This window comes from Falco peregrinus, chromosome 8 (genome assembly GCF_023634155.1).
Source record: "Falco peregrinus isolate bFalPer1 chromosome 8, bFalPer1.pri, whole genome shotgun sequence".
NCBI lineage: Eukaryota > Metazoa > Chordata > Aves > Falconiformes > Falconidae > Falco > Falco peregrinus.
The window spans coordinates 25,553,376-25,575,846 of NC_073728.1; the positions used below are offsets into that span (position 1 = coordinate 25,553,376).

At 38.2% G+C, this 22,471-nt stretch overlaps 1 protein-coding gene across 1 annotated transcript in view; it reads left to right on the top strand.

Moving 5' to 3' along the window:
* PLA2R1 (phospholipase A2 receptor 1) overlaps positions 1 to 22,471 on the top strand; it is a 43,375-nt gene that overhangs the window by 10,204 nt on the left and 10,700 nt on the right. Inside the window, exons 7-22 of the mRNA XM_055811955.1 lie at positions 366 to 554; positions 2,046 to 2,203; positions 3,555 to 3,662; positions 8,444 to 8,556; positions 10,557 to 10,726; positions 11,798 to 12,000; positions 12,291 to 12,436; positions 12,933 to 13,017; positions 14,012 to 14,144; positions 14,605 to 14,640; positions 15,177 to 15,334; positions 18,074 to 18,138; positions 18,544 to 18,647; positions 19,967 to 20,109; positions 20,893 to 21,010; positions 21,876 to 22,006. Coding sequence (XP_055667930.1) covers positions 366 to 554; positions 2,046 to 2,203; positions 3,555 to 3,662; positions 8,444 to 8,556; positions 10,557 to 10,726; positions 11,798 to 12,000; positions 12,291 to 12,436; positions 12,933 to 13,017; positions 14,012 to 14,144; positions 14,605 to 14,640; positions 15,177 to 15,334; positions 18,074 to 18,138; positions 18,544 to 18,647; positions 19,967 to 20,109; positions 20,893 to 21,010; positions 21,876 to 22,006 — 2,060 coding nt within the window. The remainder of the gene's footprint in view (positions 1 to 365; positions 555 to 2,045; positions 2,204 to 3,554; positions 3,663 to 8,443; positions 8,557 to 10,556; positions 10,727 to 11,797; positions 12,001 to 12,290; positions 12,437 to 12,932; positions 13,018 to 14,011; positions 14,145 to 14,604; positions 14,641 to 15,176; positions 15,335 to 18,073; positions 18,139 to 18,543; positions 18,648 to 19,966; positions 20,110 to 20,892; positions 21,011 to 21,875; positions 22,007 to 22,471) is intronic.

Consider the following 22,471-nt stretch of genomic DNA (forward strand, 5'->3'; position numbering starts at 1 on the left):
CCAAACTTTTTGTAGGTAATGCACTTGAAAATGCTTTAGCTGGCTTTGAATCATGTTCAGAGGTAAAACGGCAGATAAAATATTTTAACTGTATAACTGATTTTAAACTGTATAACAGATCCATTAGTGTGTTTGCACTATTCCAGCATCCCAAATGGTTAAATCATAAAATAAAGTGGGAGAAATTTCCGTTTGGTTGGTAGGTGATGTTCCACAGAGCATGTGTTTTGGCCACCTTAAGTCTTCTTGGTTGACTCTGTTTTCATTTGAAGATTAAAAAAAAATAGCTCTGAATGTGTTATGAGCACACTGTAACCTTGTCAATTCTATCTAATATACATGGACGTTGTATGCTTGATTAAAAGATAAATGGAAGTATTACACCACTCGTTGTGATGCTGGCTGGTACCCACACAATCGCAACTGCTACAGACTTCATAAAGAGGAGAAGAGCTGGAATGATGCTTCTGTCTTATGCCACCATGATGATAGCGGGCTCATTAGTATATCCTCCATGGCAGATGCAGAGCTGCTCCTTAACTTGCTTGAAAGTGGTGAGTTTGGGGAGTGAGTTTGAAGCGTGCAGCGTTTCCTGAAATGTTTTGTGCTGTTGTTTTGTGCAGCCCTTTAACATTGTTAGCCACTTAAGCTCTATATTACATGGCACACCCAACTGACATTGACAAAAAAAGAAAGCATGATGCATGCTCCTTCTAGAAGTCTTAAAAAAATGTGTAGCATCACCTTCTTCAATAACCAGACTGAAAATAAAGAAATAAATCAACAATGTAAACAACAGTGAGGCCACAGTAAACACGATAGCTTTTGTCCTTTTAAGTTCTTGGCTGCTTCCTTGGAAACTGTTGCAAAAGATTCGGTGATCATCCTTATTCAAGAATTGCACTTAGAAGCAACAACAATTCAGAGTATGTTTTGCTTTCAAGCTAGCCTTGTCCACACTTTAAAGCTGCTGCTGCTAGTATGTTGGCAGAGTCCCCTTTGACAGCAGGGTGTATCAAAGGAGTTCTGTTAGTCCACGTTGTCCTAAGAGGTAGTATAATTACACAAGGAACTTAATGAACAAAAGCTCTTCAGTGCAGCAATGCCAAGACTTTTGTTGTCATAACAGGAGCAAAGAAAATTATTTTGTGCCTCCAGCTGACATCAGTGTGCTGGCAGAGCTGCACAGTTGGGCCATGGGTTTAAGCTTCCCAGGGCTGGAGCACAGTGACATGTTTTATCAACTCTGCCCCATCGGCTGTGGTTGCAGGAAGGTGTGTTACACTGGATTTACTGGACATCACCTCCCATTATCATCCCTCCTGCCACCCATCCTCTTTGCTGTGCTGTCTTTCTCTTAGAAATAAACCACTGTATCATCTTCCTTACCTCTATTAACGCCCTCCATAGATACCAAATACCATTATTTCCAGAGATACTGTAATGGACAGCTGTAGTTGTTCTCAGTTTGTATTCAGCTTCACAGTCCGCTGTTTCTATTTCAGACTTGCTTCAGGCCTCTCTTCAGGAGAAGGGCTTACATGCCTGAGAGCCTGTCTGTGTTCTCTGGCTGAGCAGCTGGTCAAGTGAGGCACTGCACAAACCACAAGCCTTGTCTTTCCGATGTTTGCCAGCTGCTGCAGCTACAACTGTGCTGTCACTGGAGCATCGCGCAGAGGGAGAAGTGTGCTCCTCAGCCAAAGCTGAGTGTGCCAGAGCAGGTTGTAAGAAGAAATCTTTCCCTTCCATGTCAGGCTTTCTGCCCAGTGCGCTTCAAAAATGTACATGTGCTCTTTATTTGCATTTCTCAGGATTTCAAAGCATATTATTGCGTATGTTGATCTATTTTTGAAACAATTTAGTCTTCAAGGGCAGTAGAGCATTATCTCGTCCATAAGGTTTCCTAAAGTTTATACATCTGGGGTTTTTTTCCTGAAAGGTAATTTTTAAGAAAATCCCGTGAATCATTTTTAAGTGGTGCTGATGTTACAGGAACAGCAGGCATTATTTCTTCACCGTTAAAATCTGAACTTCCTCTTTTACAGAAAATGTAACAGAAGCATGGATTGGGTTATACAGTAATAACACCCCTGTTGTTTTTGAGTGGTCAGACCGCACCCCAGTAACATTCTCTAACTGGAACAGCCAAGAACCTAACACCTTTCAAAGAACTGGACAGCTCTGTGTTGCAGCACAAGGATCCGTAAGTTTCCTTTTCTTTTTGAAAGAATTAGACAGGCACTTTTATTTTAGCTCATAATAATTTATTCTCTCATGGTGCGTATTCTTTTAAGCCATGACCTGTAGTGTGACTTTGGGTTTTGATTTTTAATATATTCATGTTCTGATAAATGCGATGTAGCCTTCAGAAACCAATACATTTTGCAGCGCTGATGCACAGAATATGAATCATAGCTTTTGAGTTTATGTTCAGTAAAAAACGCTACATGCATAAAGCTTGCCAAATGGAGGAGAACAAATATGGGTAGGTATTTTGATAAAGTAATTTAAAATCCAGGTTGTGTATATCATAATTTATGATGCATCAGTTCTGGTCTTGAAAGCTTCTGTCACCGGTGCCTCTTTTATCTTGCTGTCAATATTTATAAATTTTATGTAGCATCTTTCAGAAACAGATAGTAATCTAGAGCTACATAAAATTATAGAAGTTGACAGCAGTAGGATTGACCCCAAATCAGTTGGGTGTAAAACTGGGAGAAATGTTCAAATAATCAGTGTTCATGGCACTGCCATTTTTGTCTCTTTGTAATTTGGCCATAAATTTACTTTACTTTTACAATTAACGGTATTTAAATTCACTAATACGTGAATTATGTAAGTAGCACTATAATCCTTTTTTTTTAAAAGAAGTATGTCTTGTCTAAGTGTGAAAGCTGTATCAAAAAGAGTTTCTGTTGTCTCCCCAGTAGCGAGTCCAGGTTGCAGTCTTTTAACTCATGGGAAAGCCAAGACAAGAAAACTGACTTGTAACAGTGGGTTCCCATTGGAAGCAGAAGATAGGACTTTGGTAAAATGGTGGGGTTTAGATACATAAACCCACATTTTACTCAGTGTGTAAGTGTGAAAAATAACGTAAAATACAAAGGAAAGGGAGGTTCAAGATAAAATTCTTCAAGCATTTTTTTTGGTACGTGTGAAGTATGCGTAGATTGTACAAACGTTGTTATGTCTTGAGTAAGGAGTCTTCAAACATAAAGATTAATCTTATAAAGGACTATAATAGATAAGAAGAAAGTTCCTGTCTACTCTGACAAGTGCGTGCTCTGGCATGGCCATCGTGTTAGTTAATTAAGGTGCATTACATCCCAGAGAGTGATTCAAAGAGACAAACCCTTTTGTGTGATTGATTTGAAAAGTCCTGCTGACAGTGTTGGTAGAAATAAACGGTCTGTCTAAGGATAAATAAATGGAGTGAGAAAAATTATTTGGTTTTACTGAAACGTTAAAATAAGAGGAGGGAATCTAATGTGTGTATAGATATGCATGAGAATATGAGTATGTACAGAATATACTTCTTTTTTTATATCCCTTAGGAGGGACGTTGGAAGGTTAAAAAATGCGAAGACAGATCTTTCTACATCTGCAAAAAAGGAGGGAAATTTAATAATGTCTCTCCTGAGCTGGAATCAAGTTGTCCAGAGGTAGGGCATTTTGTGTTTTTTGTTTATTTTAGAGCCTTACTAATAGAATAGAATTATATAGGCAACCTCTAAATGTAGCTACAGAACATATGGATGCAAATTGATATTTTTAGGTTTTCATATTAAAGACATGCATATTTTGCTAGGAAGAATCTCATTGTTTGCCTTAGAAGTATGTGAACCTAATTTTAATGTAAGATTAAAAGCTTTCTCAAGATGCCTTTCATGGCTTGTTGCGTTGTCAGCGGTTGTGACCCAAGTTCCCATTTTTTTCTAGATCAAAAGTGAAACTTCTTTTGTCCACCATCTGTGCAAATAATGGCTGTTATATGATGCCTCATCCCACACATGGTTTTCATACATTGAAACGGAATGTCAGGGTGAAAAACAATCAGTTTCATTGACACGGAGAGTGAACTCTTCCACTCGTACATTAGCATTCTTTTTGCTTTCAAACACAAATGGGAAGGAGCACAGCTGTCTAAATAGGACATTGCAACAGGTTTTCAGGCTTATAGGCTCTGCATTCTGGTAGTAAAATGTAATGCGTTAAAGTATGATTTTATTTGCCATCAGTTCCATTTCACAGTGTGAAAGGAGCAAGCTTGTAGACATGTTTTATTCAATACTCTGAAGGAGTTTTGTGAACCTCTTTATCAACAAAAGCCTCTCTTCTCTAACTTGCTTTACTCTTTAGCTCATTGTCTTCCTTTTTTAATTTCCTGTCCTTTTTCTTGAGAATTCAAGAAACATGGCCAGTTCAATTGAATTATAAGAAAGTTGAATCTGAACTGTTTGGAGTTCAATGCAGTCTTTCCCCAGACGTACAGTGGTCCGATCCAGAGTTCTGGTCATACCATTATGGAGGCAGAAGTTACTGTTTGGTCCCACCTTAACTTTTCATATATATATAAATATATATATATATATGTATAAACATTAAAAAAAGTTTAGGGTAACTGCATTTGTTTTGTTTGGACTGATGTATTTCATCACTCAAGAATTCTGTGTGTTGTTAGTTTAGGAAGGGTTTGTCACAGTCCTGACCATGTGAAAATGAGCAGAGCATCAAGACTTCCAGTTGTAGTCAGGCACTTGACAACACTTCAACTTCTGGTACCTCACCAGATCTAGAATCGAGATTGAGTCACTGTCACAGGTAGTTTGGTCTGCTCTGGCAAACTTCCTACTCAGCATAAATTTCTGCTTGTTGATGATGCTGAACTCTGATAGAGTCCCTTGGTTTCCATAGATCCTTGTCTTTCTAATGTGAAAAAAGTTACATTCATTTGATCAAAAGAAGTCAGTACTAAGCCTACTCAAAGCTACGTTTGATTTCAGACACTTTGTCTTGACAGTGCACTTTCTTGTAACGTTCAATGTTTATGTCGTTGCTAGTTACTAGCCTGATTTTCCAAGGCTAAGTCTTTATTTCACACAGACTTACCTTGTCCCCCCCATTTTTCTGTTGCTCACTTCCCTTAAATGTACAGAATATTTATTGGCATTTCTCACATTTGATCTTTTGCTTCGTTAATCTTGTACTGTCATTCTTGTTGGATTGCTAGTAGATGCTCAGGGAGCTTTGGCCTCAGGCGCAGTTGTTTGCTTTTCTAAAGCTCTATAGTCTTATGTGTTATTACTGAGCTTTCATCTCATGTTGATTTTGCGACTTGTGCATCAGATGAACTAGCCTTAAACATCTTCTGTGGTTCTGCTGACTGCAGTTTTTGCAGTATGTCCATATCAAGTTACCAGAAACCTGAGCTCTTTTTTTTCCCCCTACACTTCTGTCATCCTAAGACATGAAAAGTGCTAAGCACTTTCTTCCCTTAACAGGTCAACTATTAGTTTTTCCTAGTCAGCAGGATATTACTGAGAATAAATATTTTATTGCAAAGGTCAGATTCTCTGGGCAGTTTCCCCCAACACTGAAATAAGAGTTTTAAACATTTTCTTTCAACCAGCTTTTGAAACAGGTTGTGGAGCTGTCAGCTGCTTGGTAATTGAGTTGGAGGTTTCTGTGTGCAGAACTGACTGTATTTGTGTTGGTGACTTTCTCTGGTCTTGTACACTTTAATTAGTGCATCAAAAGATAACAGTATAGTACTGAATCGAGCATTTGTCTGTACGGCTGTTGTAACAGGAGAGAATTGTACTTTTAAGAAGAGAATTACTACTAAGGCTACAAAACTGCTCAGAATAAGGGTCCATTCGGCCTCAGGTTCTGCCTTCCACAGGTGGCTCCAAGTGATGTTTGGGAAAGAGCAGGACAGGGCAAATACGAATAATGCTTCTGCCAGTTCTCCCTTGACTCCCAGCTGTTCAGGGGATTTCCTGAGCCTTTTAAGATTTGTGTATCTAACAGCCTTGGGTATCCCCTCTGAGTGCTTGTCCGGTTTCCCCTTGAACTCATGTGAACTCTGCATTCACAACATCACAGAGAAAAGATCTGTAAATCTACTACCCTTTGAATGAAAAAGTGCCGTCTTCTTTTCCTGTTGAACCTTTCTCCTGCTAGCTTAGCTTTGTTTGCCATCCCCAAGGTCTTGTGCTGAAGTGGTTGCCCACCGTCATGGCACTCGCCATCCCATAGACCTGTGTTATACCCTTCCTAAGGCATCTCCTTTTTCCAGGCTGAAAGTCCCAGCCTGCTCAGTTACTGCTTATATGGAAGCAGCTCCATACATTTCATGTATGCTTCATGGCCTTGATGCTCTTTTCTAATATCCTTTTCTGAGACTGGGGATCAGAACTCCAAAAAATGGCAAAAAGTGGATTTACAAGGACAGAGCAACCCTCTGTGTTCTTTCTGGTTTTACAATTCTTGAGGTTCAATTTGACTTATTGACTAAGGTGATGTTTCATGGAACTTAACCATCACAACCCCCAGATCTTGTTCCTGCATGGTGGGAGTGAATCAGCAGTCCCTCACTTCATACATGAAACGATCAGGGGGTGCAGGGGAGGGTCCCAGTGCATCATTTCATATTTATCTGTACAGAATGCCATCTGCCATTTTACTGACCAATTGCTCAGCCTTTTTAAGTTTGGAATTTTTCTATCTATTCTTCTCCTCAATGCAAGCATGCTGCCCTCTAGTTGCTCCACAATTTTTAAAATTTTTAAAGTAAAGATTAGTGTCAAATTACTTCCCTCCAGTCTTTAGGCACCAAGAAAGCTACAGGAGGAAGGTTATGCAGTGCCATTTGCACCAGATTAAAAATTCTGAGAGGTCAGGATGATTGGTTGCCTCATCTGAACCAGTGCATTTATCACTCAAGATTTCCAGTTGAAGGAAACCAGACAATTGCTGTTTCTTACCTGCTTTCCCACAGAGGACTTTTTAGTCAGTGCTTATCCCTCTTCCAGCCCCCACTCCCTGAGTTTAAGTGCACATCAAGGTGAAAGCAACATTGCTGTGCACCCCGCAGGGCTGCTGACAGCCGGTGGGTCCCTGCATACTGCAGAGCCTTCGGCATCTGCCAGCACGTTTTTCTCTTTTTCCCATGGGGAATCCGAGCTCGGTGGTACCAAGTTAGGGAAGAGCCTCAATGTGGTTGTTTATTTCTGTTTGCAAAGCCAGCGTCTGAGCAATGCGTATGTGTTGTTCAGGTGAAACCACAGAAAGCGATACTGCAGTTTGTTTTGCTTTTGTGCCATGTGAAGGGCTGTGTCCAGCCATCTTCCAAGCGCTGACGGATGAGGGATGGTAGTAGAAGGCAGCGGAGCTGGCAGCTACTCTGACAGCAAGCACACTCCTGACTAGAAGCTGAAATTTGCCTCCAGGTTCAGCAGGGCTGAAGGATGTGCATGTTTGCTTGCTGTCCTAAATAGGTCTGCAGCATCTTGCTGTGCGCTTTATTGTACCTGAGAATGGATAGCACAAAAGAAGCTTAGCCGTTTCCTCTTTTTTCTCCTTTTTCTGTTAACATCATCATCCAGTGGTGTTTGATGGTGTCCGTCTGGGTGCTGCGCTTGCTTCCCGTTGTGCTCCCTTGCAAAGAGCACCTCCCTCACGGAAGAGGCAAAGCGAGATCGGCCGGTTTTCCTGTCTGCGTGTGGCTTCAAGGCAGATTGGGCAGAGATGGTTTATTATCTCTTTTTTCACTTGGTTATTTAAAACATTCAAGCAGGAAGACCAGGCAGGTACCCTGCAAGAACTCATGCCAGTCCTGGTAGCATCTTCTGGGCCCAGAGATGAATTATAAGAAATAAAAGATCGATAGTAAAATACTAGTAAGAAATGAGGCGAGCTGACCACTAACTCAGTGTTCTGGCTCATCTGATAAACCTTGAAAATGGGTTATTTTAATTCTGCATTATTAGAGTAGGATGATCGTTAATTTAAATCTTTTTTTTTTTATTTGGAAGTTCTGATTGAAAATGAGAAAGGGAGCTGAGAAAAGGTAAATAACTCGAGTGCATTGCTGCATGAAAGGCCAGCAATTTCTGGAATAAATATTGCTGTTTACAGTTGAAGACAAAGGGCAGCTGTAAGCCTTTTTCATAACAACTTAACTGAATCTGGTATGGCAGCGTTTACCCTGCCATGATTACCGCGCGTGCATGTGTGTGTTAAGCTAGTTTTTGCACAATTTAAGGATTTAAACTTTAAACTTTTGTTAAATTTACCCATGTCTTCAGTGACCTTGAGGGTAGAAAGGAAAAGGGCTATAGTGGTGTCAGTGGTGATCAGACAGAAAGTACAAAAGGACATCAAGATTTTAACAACTGTATTATAATTAATAATCTATAAAATAACATTCATTTCTTTTAAGGGATGGGAAAGACATGGTGGATATTGTTACAAAATCGACAGTAGCCTTCGAAGTTTTGAACATGCTTCCAGTGGTTATTTCTGCCCATCTGCACTTGTATCAGTAACAAACAGGTAGTTAATCCCATTAGACAGCGTGAAGGTACCTCTAACAAGAGCTATTCTAACTTTATAAAGTGTTGCATGGCAAAAGATATTACTGTTATGAAATAATTCTTATGTGACAGGCAAGCATAATTACTAACATTGGCTAAAACCAAAGGAGCGCTTTGCTTTATTTTCTAATTGAAAATAAATTTAGTGAAAACCAATTGACAGGCTAATAAACACTTGTAGCAGTCTGCACGTGTGAGCATGTAGGAATCTAAACAAAATGCTTTCTACAGAGGTATGTAACATCTTTATGAAACTTTATTAGTGTACTTGGAAACTATACTGAAAAATGAGAATATATTTAATTTTTAAAAATACATCAAATTTTAATCAAAATCAAATAACATTTTATAAATGTTTACGTATGCATTTTACGTGAGTTTGCAGCAAATAAGGAGGGAGGGTGAATGTTTGAAAGCATCTGAGGTCTGTCTTCCCTTGCTTCATTCCTATTTACCTCTATTCCAGCTTCAGCACAGGCTTTCTCTTCTGCAGATGTCCACATTCTTGGGTTTGCTCTGTTCTCTTCGTGATTTACCCTGTATGTTGGATTCCCGTTAAAGTTCATGACATACTGGTAGACACATCACATACATACTTTTAACTTCCATGTATTTATTGTAAAAAAACCAAACCTGTAAGGCTGAAATCCCCCCTCACTTTAGGATGGGGGAAAGAACTGTAACCACCAGGAATCAGATGAATGATAGCTAGAAATTTTAGGAAAACGCAGGCTACCCCACATAAGGATTTACATTGATGGGAATTGGCCCACCAGGTGGTTTCAGGATTGTGCGCCATGCATACAGCACTGTACTGCAGCGCGACAGTAATCCTTAATGGGGAGGTTAAAGGACAAATTCTCACAACCAAGCATTTGCAGCTCTCTGGAAGCACATCTTCTGTCTTTTTCTGCTTCTTTCTTTTTATTTGATTTTTTTTCTGGGCGTAGCCATCACTGTTTATTATGTTAGTTCCTGATGTTGGAGTGGCAAAGGAAGCTCGTTGTTAGTTCACCCCACCCCACCCCCCAGTTACAGCTGAGGTTTGTTGTTCTGGTATGAGACATGCAAAAACTTTTCAGTGTGTTGATCCTGAAATACTCATTTAGAAGTAGGTTGTAAAGGAAGGAGAATTGATATCAAAAGGGAACATGCAGAGGAAATGAAAATTAAATGGAAGTTCTCAGTCACTCTCAGTGTTACAGAAACATTCAGGTTTTTTACATTAATGTCATCCTTATGGTATTTAGCTGTTCTTTTCACCATGTATGAAATCAAGAAGTCATGTAAATCTTTATCAAACTGGGAATTTACTTTGCTGTCTGTATTTGCATAAGAAGCTGATTAAACGTGCTCATAAACTGAAGCATTTTTGTGTAATGCTATACCAATTATGTCTGAGTAAATTACATTTAAGTGACAAATGGATTACTGTATGCAACAATTATTACTTGCAAAAAGGTGTAAATCTCTCACGTAACTTTAATGAAAAAATTAAAGAAGGAAAAAGTGATTCCTTCTGTAGTCAGATCAGCTATGCTTTGAAATCTTCAGCTCTGGTTTCTCAGTGCTGGTTTGTGTGTCCGTTCTGTGCAGAGCTTTTTCTTTTCTTTCTCTGTAGCTTTTTCAGACTCTGCTCTCTTTTCTCTTTTTCTACGAGGAGTTTCTTATTTTTATTTGTGCATCATTAATATATTCTGTATTTAAATCTTGTAGTTCAAGCATTGAGCTTATACGAACTTAATCTACAGTTTCTTTTATGTGCCCAAATGCTGAAAAAAGTTTGTGCTACAGACTTGTGCCTGAAGTTCCCCAGAGCATTCTGTAAAGAAGATTAAGTACCTGTTATATATTTTTCTCTTCTCACACAATTGAAATCTTTTCATGAGAGCTATTCACTGAAATACTGATTGATCTATTTTATTCTAATAAACCTTTTGTCTTGGTCATTTTTTTAAGGTTTGAACAAGCTTTTATCAACAGCATGATCCGTAACATGGTAAAATCTGAGAGAACTTACTTTTGGATAGGATTGCAAGACCTTAACAACACAGGAGAATACTTTTGGATAAGTACAACGGGAAGGAATCTCTCCGTGAGCTACACAAACTGGAACAAGTACCAGCCACGTGAGTAGCACGCCAACAAATAAAGAAATGGCTTGGAGAGGGGTTGCGCGCCCTCCTCCCCCTGCCACCACCCAGCCCTTTCCTCCCTGCCTGGTCAAGGGAGCAGAGAGAGAAGCTCACATTTTCTGTCGGCTCTGTAGCACCATGGATTGAGTCAGATGAGCTGGCAGTCGTGGAGAATCCGGAGCTTCCTGCCCTGCTTTCCCCCCGGGGCGCTGCTATCAGGGGGTCCCCAGCTGTGGCAGGATGCTGGGCATCCCTCTTCCCATCCTCCAGTCTGGCAGGGGGAATTAACAGCCGTGTTCTCCTTGCAGGCACAGCTAATCCCTGAAATATTTTTTTTTTTTTTTCCTGAGAGATGTAATTTTTTTACATCTATGTAAAATTTTGTACATTTTCATTCATTTCTTTATGGCCTTTTCAAGGAGGCCATCGGGGCTTCCTGAGACTCCCAGCAAAAGGTCCGAGGGAAGTAATGAATTTTTTATTCAGTAACAGTCACAGTTTGGAATTTGCGTTTTATATGAAAAAAAGAGGGCAGAGATTGCCTTCGATACATTTCTGTCAGAAAGAATACTGTGTGGAAGTTTCTTCTTCCCCTTTAGTTTGCCAACACTTGGTTTGCTTGTTTGATTTTGCTTGTTTTATAGAAATCCAGAGGAAAACATTCCAAGGAAACAAAAAATGGAAAAATGAAATAGCTGTTCAACCTTTGAAACCTAAACTTTTCAGCAGTACCTGAGAATAGACACATAGTAATAAAGACACTCCACTAATTGCTTCTCAGTTTTGGATTCTTTACATTTCTTGCTTTAGTACTGCAGTTTGCAAAAGAACTATTTAAAAATGCATTTAATCTCCTGTGTTTTGGGAGAGGAACCTTTCATCATGGTTTGTTTTACAAGTTCGAGTCAGTCTTCTAAACTGGTTGCTGTCCAAAGAATTTGCCACTTTTAAGTTCATCAGGGTTTTATCCAGAACCTGATGCCAATAAAACAGTCACTTCACAAAAAAAAAATCACAAAATCCAAATGCTTCATTTGGATACTCAGCACCTATTCCCATGTCTAGGTCATTCTGGGGGATGTGTGGCTATGCGAGGGCAGCACCCCATTGGTTACTGGGAGGTGAAAAGCTGTAAGAACTTCAAAGCAATGTCATTGTGCAAGCAAAAAATCAATTCTTATGAAGAACCTGAACTTACTTTTCAAAAACATTTGAGTTCCTGCTATTTTGGATGGGAGTCAGAGGCTAATCTGCTCAACTGTTACAAGGTATGTTGCAAACTTGCTTTGAATTTTTCTGATTCTACATCAGCTTAGGGATCCGCGGTTCCTAAAATATTTTTGATAAAGCATTATTTCTTTCACTCAACAAACAAAAATTGTTACCATCCTTCTCTGCATTTTAAAATGAGTGAAAACCATGAGAATCAGAACTATACTTGGAATATACATGGCTTTACTGTAGGAAAGACTGCAAATAATGATTGATTTTTGTGGGTTTCTGAAACAACTACTCTCCAAAATCAACTATATTTATGACAGTGTTTATTTTATTGCAGATATTTCACAATGAAAAAGTTCTGATGAGAAGAACATGGGATGAAGCAGAAGCGTTATGCCAAGATTTTGGAGCACATCTTGCTAGTTTTAGCCATATCTATGAAGAGACATTTTTAAACAATTTATTATATACAATTTTTGATAGGTAAGTATATTTTCTAACACCAACAAGATTTATCTTAATCATACTAATATGTAAAAATAATCTACAATTTAGGCTCTTCCATCCTCTTTACTAGAGGCTGAAGAAGTCTCTGACATGAACTTAGAAATGTGTGACAAGAAATGTATTAGCAACACTGTAATGTGATTCTTTTTGAAGATGATCTTTGTAGTAGGTGTCAAGCAATTGTTAATGTCAAGGTGATATTCTTGTGAGTTAACATTCCCTGTTGAAATGGAGGTTCAGCAATTTTAATTCTATTTTAAATGTTTTCATCTTTAAAAATATAGTGTAACATTTCAGTAGGAAAACCAGAGTTTAATTCAAGGATACTAAAAAGTTAAGAAATTTATTAGAGAATGATAAATGGAATCCAAGAAGAAATAAATATGGGGATTTGCACTATTTAAAAAGCAATTTCTGAAATAGCTAAGAAAGGAATTACTGAGAAATGTTATTTTCTTTGTTTCCATCATAGGACAGAAGAAAGACAGTTCTGGATTGGATTTAATAAAAAAAACCCACTTTCTGGGGGGACGTGGCAGTGGTCTGACAGAACACCTGTAAGTATCTGTATAATACCTATTTCGGTAACCTTTCAAGTCATATCTGAGCATAAGTTCACAAATACAAGCCTTGTGAGCAAACGTTGGCCAGCAAGGCTGTTCAGTTTTCGTGTCCATATACTCACTTAAAGTAATTGTTACAACAGGTTTAATAGTACACTACTATTAAAATAGAAGCCTGTGCAAAAGGGCTGTGCAACAGCAAAAGGAAAATTTTGCAAATGTGTTCTTTCCTGCAGATCACATTGTGTTTAGCCCAGGGTGAGGAATATGCAGAATGAACGCGCATATATATAGAGAGATATATATATGTATGTGTGTGTGTATGTATATGGATCTACACACACATATTTACATATATACACATGCACACACACTGGAAAGCTTTAGAGCTGTGCTTAAATGTTGTGGGTTTTGTTCTATGACTATGCAAGGTTCATGCTTGCATTCTGAGCTATGTGTTTTCTTTTTTAATACCGCTTTTGATTTTGCATACTTGAAGATCTTGGTGCCACATGGCACCCCAATGGTTAGTACCTGGGTTATAAACACTGAACAACTGAAGAAGGGTCAGTTTTTAAATTGTAACTGGTTTTCAGCCTTAACAGTGCCAGCTCTGCCATTGCTACTTAAGCCATTTCAGAATGTGAGTGCAAAGTTCAATTCTGCGACATGTTGAACCAAAACAAAGGCTGGTAGATGTGGGCAACTGCTGCTAATCGCATAAAAAAATTGTTAGGTTTCATGGGTATTCAATTATTTTACAAAGAAGGAGTGTGATATAAGATGAGAAAGTTGAACAGAACATTAGGAGAATGTGATTGTGGACTCTATTTTTTGGATTTTCCCACCATAATTTAGGTGTTCCTGTAGTTGTTGCTTACAATGTTCTTACCGTACACCTCCAAATCCTTCCTTTTTCTCCATAATGATATTTTGAAATGCTTCATCTTGCATTGCTAGTGAAAGATAACAAATGTGCTGTTTTCAGGTTGTATCTTCATTTTTGGAGAGCAAATACATTGAAGATGGCTCAAGAAACTGTGGTGTGTTCAAAGTAAATCGAACAGTCTTTCCAGCACACTGCAATGAAAAGCGTGAATGGATATGCAAAATACCAAAAGGTGAAATGTTAATTAACGTACATTCTCTATTGTACCTGTTACTTGCAAATCAGGAGAGACAAGGAAAATAAGTATCTAAAAGCCTGCTTTCTAGCCACACCTGGGATTCTCCTCACTGGTCTTGTGCATGAAATCATGGCAAAGCTGTGTGTGGCCTTTGGGCCAGTTGTTGGCCAGTTAACAGGTCTAATCTGTGCAGTCAGATTAAAAATGGATAGCAATGGTTAGCAGCTAGTTAGCAGGAGTTAATAAAAATTCTTATTTATAAAGGTTACAAAAAAAGTTGTTTAGTAAGTGTGCCAATTATTTTATCATGTTTACTTTTTGTCCCTGAATGAGAATAGCAGTTTTCATCATGATTTTGATTAAATGCTTACTGTGTGGAGAAAGCAATTTCAGTGAAATCTCTCTTTTCATTCTTAATCAGTAATGTTTTAATTTATTGACATATTTTTTTCAGGTGTTAAACCAAAGAATCCGTCTTGGTACATAGCTGGTATGGAAACATTTTCTTTTTTTACATCTTGAAACATAACTTGAAAATACAATTTAAGCCGTTGTTCAAAATAAAATAACTAAAATGCTCAAGTTGCATTAAGGAACTCTGTAGGAACCTGTTGCTACAGATCAAAATCTGCCACTTTTGTTTAGGAACACTGCAACATCAGATACTACTTTGGTTAGGTAAAGGCATGTTGGCTGTAATAAGCACAGAACTTTAATAACCTCTCTATCACATTTAAACTGCCTTTTTGCAAAGGCTGGGCAACTCTCTTGATTTATCTTAATTGCTTAATTTATCTCTTAATTTATCTTAATTGCTGTAATATCACAGGATAGCGATTAAAAAAACCCACCTCGGTGCATCTTATTTTTCTCATAAATGGATATGTTAAATATGGTTCTGCTGTTAGTTGTGGTGTATTTGTTCTCTGACATGTGGCAGAAGGTGGGCTGTGGGGGTCACAAAGAATGAGACTTGAAATGCGTTTTTACCCCTGCACGCCACTGACCCTTTTGCTCATTTTCTAGAACTGCCATGGTCGTATTATCAAGGAGCAGAATATCTTTTCCATGTCAGCCCTACGGACTGGGAAACCTATGAGTTTGTCTGTGGCTGGCTTCGCAGTGGAATGGCAACGATCAATTCTTCTGGTGAACAAGCCTTTATTCAAAATAAAATTAAGAAGGTAACAGAAACAACTCCTTTGAAAAAATAAACCCTCAGGGAGTAACTGCCTATTTTCTGCTGCATCTTTTGGAATATCTGGCTGCCTGCTGCTCCAGGTAGAATCCGAAAGACGTTTTACTTCAGAAATAATTCTCTGGCTGTCTCCATTTCCCACATCCCTCCCTGAAGCCCTATTTAGCTGAAGTCAGTAACGTTTCAGAATCTGCAGAATCATCTCTGCTAATGAGCAGGTCGATCGGTCTGCCTCAAAAGGCCTGAGAGCAGCAAAAACCAGCTTCCTATCCCAAAGTTATGAAAGTAGTTAGGAGTAAAGAGAAAGGTTTGTTTCGTATCTGGTGTACATCCTCTGTTTCTTCGTCTTCCACCACCCCTTGATGACCAAGGGGACCTGCTGTGGTTCCTCAGGTGTTCACACAGTGAACATCTGCATCCACCAGGATGTCTCTTGATCCCACACAGGTCCACAGTTATGCTCTGGGAACATTCAGTAACTTGCAGCTGGTCATCAGGTAGCGATACCCAGGGACATTTCTGTGGGTATATGAGCATGATGTAGGCAGTAAGTCCAGATGTTTCAAACGTTCTTCATGGTTTAAATCTTCAACATGATGATTTGAAAAGTTACTTTTGGGCAGAGCTGGCTAATAATGAAGAATTTCTCTGCACCTTAATTAAATCTAGAACTCTAAACCACAGAGGTGGGTGCTTATGACTGTGGGTGATCGATTGCCTTTTCCTCTGTGATGCCAGCTTGTGCAACATTCCCATGCATCCACACATTTGTATGATGTCCCCTGAATTAAACCACTTTGTCACTATGGATATTTATATGGGGAAAAAGACATCTGCCTCTAAATTCCCTCCTCTGGATGAAAGCAGAATTTCTGTAGAACCACTCTGATGTAACAAACAGCTTTGAAACTGAGAAATAGCTGCAAGGAGCAGATGAATTATCAAGAAAATTGTCTGTTTTCTTTTAGGTGTTCTCAGTAAAAGCAAAACAAGGAAAATAAATTTTTAAAAAAACCAAACCATACCTGAATAAAAATAGTCTGTATACCTTACCAAGGGCAAAATTCTATGGCTGTAATGTAAAGAGATGTCATAGTGTAATCTTTAAAAGAACCACTTGTTCTGGGTAGGAAAGCTCTTGACCCACACTTAGTTTTGCTTGCACTGTGTACAGCCTTCTCAGCTTTTAAGCTCTAATAGAAAGCATAAGTAAAATTGTGTTGTATTAAGATGGGGTTTTTATGTTTCCAAGGAATTATGTGTTATTTTTATCTGCTATTTAAGTAATTTTGTATTAAAAAATGATGAACCGGATTTAAACCAAACAGTTCATGGCAGAAATAGCTTATAATGAAAGAGCAGCATAACTGGCTAGGCTGTCTTCTTCCACATCTACCACAGATTGTGATGTGATGTAGTTACTGCCTTTAGCAAACAATGAATGTTTATGACTTAAAAAAATTATATAAAAGATGTGTTTTTCCAACTTTAAGCCAGTTAAAATGGCTCATCAGAATGCTCTTTAAAATCATGTTTACTTACAGGAGATCTTTTAAAAGCAGATTTATTGTTAAAATTAGTGGGGGTGATGGCAGTTTGTGAGCATTCTGCCATGGAAAAGCCAAGGTCAGCCCCTTGGCACTGGAAATCACCTTAACTTCCTTGAGGTGTTGTCTCAGAATATAAGATCTGCAGCTATTTTGAAGCCTGCTGCCTTTGGCTAAGCTCTCCCAGTATGGCCAGGTGTGTCCCTAAGTAATTCTAACTGGTTTCCTGTGGAAGCAGGAGCAAGGATGGCAATCACTATAATAACACTCAGCAGTCCAAATAGACTTTGCATGTGTCATTAGATAATGTGGTCAAACTTTCTTAGCGTGGAATTTGAAATCACATTTTGCACTGTTTCTTTAAAAATTGTATGTGTAGGCTGAGTGTTGCGATTAGAAAACTAAACTCAGGGGCCAGGCCATACCACATCAGACTCTTCCCGAGTCTCTTCTTGGTCAGAACTGTCTGTTTTCTTCATTTGACATATAAGCTGTAAGCTGGTGAGACCCTAACTGTAACTCCAAACACAGTGTGGCTGCCACAACACAGGCTGCACTTGGTTTTTTCTGGTAAAAAATAAGTGCTTCTCAGTGACAGGGTGGCTTTTCTAGTGTCCTCCATGTTCAGAACTTTTTTTGGTTTTGTTGGCTCTTTCCCAAAGACCTCTAATGACTATTGAGTGGCTAACCCTGAAAGTGAAGCCCACTCATAGTTTAAGGCAGAATCAAGTCAGCACAGCAATAAGAAGTGACTGAATTACATTATTTCTGAGACTTTTCCATAATGCTTTGCCTTTTAGGAGTGGAGGTCTAGACCCTTCCATGAGAACAGCAATCAGTCTGGAAAGCATCTCTAAAATTCTCTTGTATGAGCTATACAAAGTCAGTAAATGTTGATAGAATAAGTTTTGGAAACATTAAAGATTGTAAATTCCTAGTTTACAGAAGTTAACATCAGCAATCCGATGGAAACTGGGGGATAAATTAGGCTCTACTTCCGCGAATAATCTTACTGAAGTGACATGAGTTAACATGGGCAGGATTTAGCAACTCTTCTTCCCATTGGAACCCAGTGGAGATGGTATTTGCCTGAATAGAGTCTGACTTTAAGAGTTTGTTAACGCTTTGATAGGAGGGTGACAACAGCTAAACATATGCAAAACATATTTTTTTTATAGCTATCGAGTAGTGATGTTCACTGGTGGATTGGATTGCACGCAGAAAACCTCAGTGATGAATTTCGGTAAGAGTACCTACGCTTCAGCTGCTGTGAGTTGTGCTTGGCATGCCCTGTTTACAGGCTGCCGTTGAGTCTGATGGACTAAAAGTTTGATGACTGAGTGGGATATTCAAGAGACAACTTCAGTTCTCATGTAAATATAATTCAGAATATATTACCCTTAATCTACCTCCACGTTACAGTATTTCTTCTGAAAGGGTTATAAAAGATACAAGCCAAAGACATGAATATCAACCTTGTAGTTGGTTATCTGTTTTTTTTTAACACTTGGTTATATATTATATATATATATAAATATAAAATAAAGGTTACATTTTAGCTTGTATCTCCTTACAAATGCTTTTAATGGAGGGTGTATTTTTGGGTAAGGATAGAAAAAAAGTGTAACTACACACTTAACATTAACAGCTGGAGAGATGAATCACCAGTAAAATACCAGAACTGGAATGAAGGATGGGAACGAGATCTGCAGAAACCAGGGAGAAGATGTGGCTTCATTTCATCACAAACAGGTTTATTTTATATTTCTTTTTGCTGCAGGAGTTGTGACTTGATTCTGTTGTTGGCCAAAGAGGTTATTTTTTTTAATTGCTCTCAATAAATGCAATCCATATTAAAGTAATGTTCCAGGGTTATAATTTGCATAGCTGCTTTTATAGTGAAGAAAATAATAGTGAAATATTATTAATATGCTTAGAGACTAGGTTGTAGGATTTAAAAGTATATTAATAGTTCCAGTTCTCTAATGTCAGAATACAAAAATTCCAGTGATACTTATAGTTTAGTTTTCCTTAAGAATCTGTTAAGTGGCACAGCAAAAATGTTAATATATTGCTAGTTTTTACAGTCAGTTTTCTCATAACCAAATGAGCCAGATGGAATGAGCAACATTTTTTCCTATATTTATAAACTGTTCTGTCAGCACACAATTTTAAATACTGAGGTTTCTAACTTATTTTTGATCCCATAGCCAATCTGCTGAGGGATTTTGGGGTACCATGGTTTTGGTGCTAGCCTTTACATCATCACATAGCTCTATATTTTACTACAGTAATACAAAAACAATTTACAGTGCTGGTGGTTCCAGTGATTTCTGTCATCTTACAGTCTCTGTTTTCTGAAGAGGTGCAATTCATATGATGAAGTGAACATATCAGGTTCCATGGAAAAAGTCCATGGATCAAAATATCCAGCTTTGTATTTGTGAGAAGTAACCCAGCTGCACTCTTGTAATCTCAGCCTCAAAAGCCAAAACTGAAAAAATGTAAAACCTTCTAGTTTTCCCCACATGTACTCTTCGGATTTCGATTCACAATGTTCGAATGCTTAAGTTTGACATTGCATTACTGTAGTTAGTATCGGACAAAAGGAAGAGATGCCTGGCCTCCCCTCAGCTGGCCAGCAGATGGGAGCTGGTCAACAGCTTGATGAGTGCACTGAAAAATGTATTTTCCTCCTAAGCAGGTCAGCATTTTAGGTCAGTACCTGGATCTTGCCAAAAATTTTCAATGTAAGGAAGTCAAACTATTTTATCTGGAAGGCATCACTTCTTTAACTTTCCTTTTTTTTTTTTTTTTTATAACTGATATTTTTTTAAATACATAATCATGTAGACATATGTTATGTGACTCAGTTTGGAGGACTTGGTTTAACTTAATAAAATCAAACTGGGAATAAAAGTATGAGCCCCAGGAGCCATCAAATTCACTGAATGCAGTATGTCCAAATGTATTTCGTGTAGAATCTCGTCTCAGCCAGTAAAGCTAGCTAAGAAAAAAACCCTTTCCACTTCTGAAGCCTATATTGAGCTATGATTTTTCTTTTTACGCAGGACTCTGGGGTGATGAAAACTGTACTGTCTCTCTTCCCTGTATTTGTAAACGTAAAATTGCATGGAAAATAGAGAAAGAGATTCCAAAAGACCAGAACCAACAAGGAATATGTCCCAAAGGCTGGTTGCACTTTGGATTCAAAGTAAAACATTTTTTTCTGCTGTTTGATTATTCAAAATGCTTTCCACATTTATGACAGAAATTGAACTTCTTAAGGATTTTTCAATATTTGAAGATTTTCTTCCTTTTTGAAAGCAGAGCCATTAGGTTGCTGACTACTGACACAGTGATACAAAGGCTTATGGCTATGAAGTAGCTTTGCACACAGAAGTTGTCCTAATAAGGTGTCAAATATTTTGTTTGGCTCAAGGAAGAAAATACTCATATATGCAAAAGCTATCTAAGTGGATTTGTGCATTTGCTGTAAAAAGCCTGCTCCATCCTCTCTTTTCCACTTAGGACAATTTCAAGAGTCTTTTATGGTCTCAAAACAGTCTCTGGGCCCTTGTTGCACTAAGTGGATCCCTAACCGCTGCCGTTCTCTGAAAGAAGCTGTTTCAGATAGGATTCATCAAAGATAATCACAAACCAAAATCTATTTGCAGTTGAAGGTCAAAAGGCAATTATTTCATCAGGCTTCTCTTAAATACGTATGTTCTTTAATAGCAACATGCATTGAAGTGGGCACATTTATCCCGGTGCTGAACTGCAGTGACTTAAAAGGATAAATGTAGCCCAGATTGTGTTTGCCTGTAGTAACTGATTGGAATCCAAGCCTGATCACAGCTGAGAAAGATACCAAGCATGCTGGAGAGGTCCTGTGCAGGACAGAAACTAATGAAGTATTTAATAGTCAGTAATGGTGTGTGAAATGTTTTAGTGATCACTCTTAGTGACTGATAAATTGTTGGGGTTTTTTAAACAGTGTTTTCTGATACAAATTCCAAAGGATCCAGAACATCTGAGAAACTGGTACTCTGCGCAAGAGTTCTGCAGTAGTTATGATGGGTCACTTGCTTCCCTCGAAGATGAGCTGGAACAAGGTAAAGTACTGAAAATATTGTTAAACAAACAAAATTTCATCTTCATTAGGATGCTGTAGTATAGTTTCATCTTGGAAAAAAAGATCGTTCAGATCCTACTCATGGTTCCATTGCTTTAAACAAATCAGTGTTTCTCTTTCCCAGTTCTCAAAATGTAAAGATTCAAATATTCACTGAGCCATAGGATAGGTGTTTTGAGGAGCAATTATAATTTCTGTTGTTCTTACTACCATGCATTAGAAATAGAAAAAAAAAAAATGGAATACCCATTTAAAAATTTGTATGTAAGATTTCTACCTTGGAAATGCAACATAACCCTTTCTACCTTGGAAATGCAACATAACCCTGTTACAAAAGCAATCTCATTTTTACCCTTTAATAGTACTTTAAATCTGATCTATAGGATAGCACATAAGCATAGCACTAGGCTGGAACTGTCAGAGAAATAAATGCCAGCACATTCAGAAATAATTATAATCCCTATTAATAAAAATCTGTGGTTGAATTTCATACATCTGTAAAACTTTATGTGGAGGTGGGAGGAATCTCACTGGACATCTTTAGTTGAGGAATCGTATTCTCAGCTAAAACTGAGAAAAACTTCCAGTGGGACAGTGCCCTGAACTTCAGTTGTTCAAGCTCTTCAAGCTGATGTGAAAGTTTCTGGAAGACTTATTAGTTAATGGGTAGATCCTAACCCAACTGAAGTTAATCAGTTTAACTGATACATTTAGATGATACTGAAATACTGCTCGTGTTCTTACTTTCTAGTAATTATGTAGTGTCATTGACTAGTAATCAATTTTTTCAGTGCTTTAATCTGTTGGAAAAGAGTTGATCCATTTATTCCTGTCTAATTTTCCAGCTTTCATAACAATGAATCTATTTGGACAGAAAACCAGTGTTTGGATAGGTTTCCAGAGTGACGATTATGAAAAATGGGTGAATGAAAATCCTCCAATGTATTCCAACTGGTCTCCAGTCGAAGTAGTGGATGTGAGTATTTCCAGGTGGTTTAAGGACAGTGCAAAGTTGTTCTGTCCATAAAAATCACAACTGCCACAAAGACAAGGCCAAACTTGTTACAGCAACTTAGTCTTCTCTTAATTTTTGCTACTTCAGACAGCTGTGGGCAGGTATTTATGGGCATAACTAGAGGCAGCAAAAAAGGAACTACTGAGACAGCTATTCACGTAATCGGTGGCTATAGTCACATTCTCTTGCAAGTGCATTTAAGCAGCATAGTTTAAATTAGATGGTTAGGATCGTATGCTGGGGCTGAACAATGTTTAGGAGTAAGATTATAAATTTTGCATTTTAGTATGTTGGTTTATGCCATGTTAGTCTATATTGGGCTTAGTATTTTAGTTTGAGTGAAAGCTTGTGACCTTTTTATTGCGAGGTTATTGCTTCAGGTTGTGTATGTGGGAGCCTTCATTGTTCCACCTAAATACTTGTAAT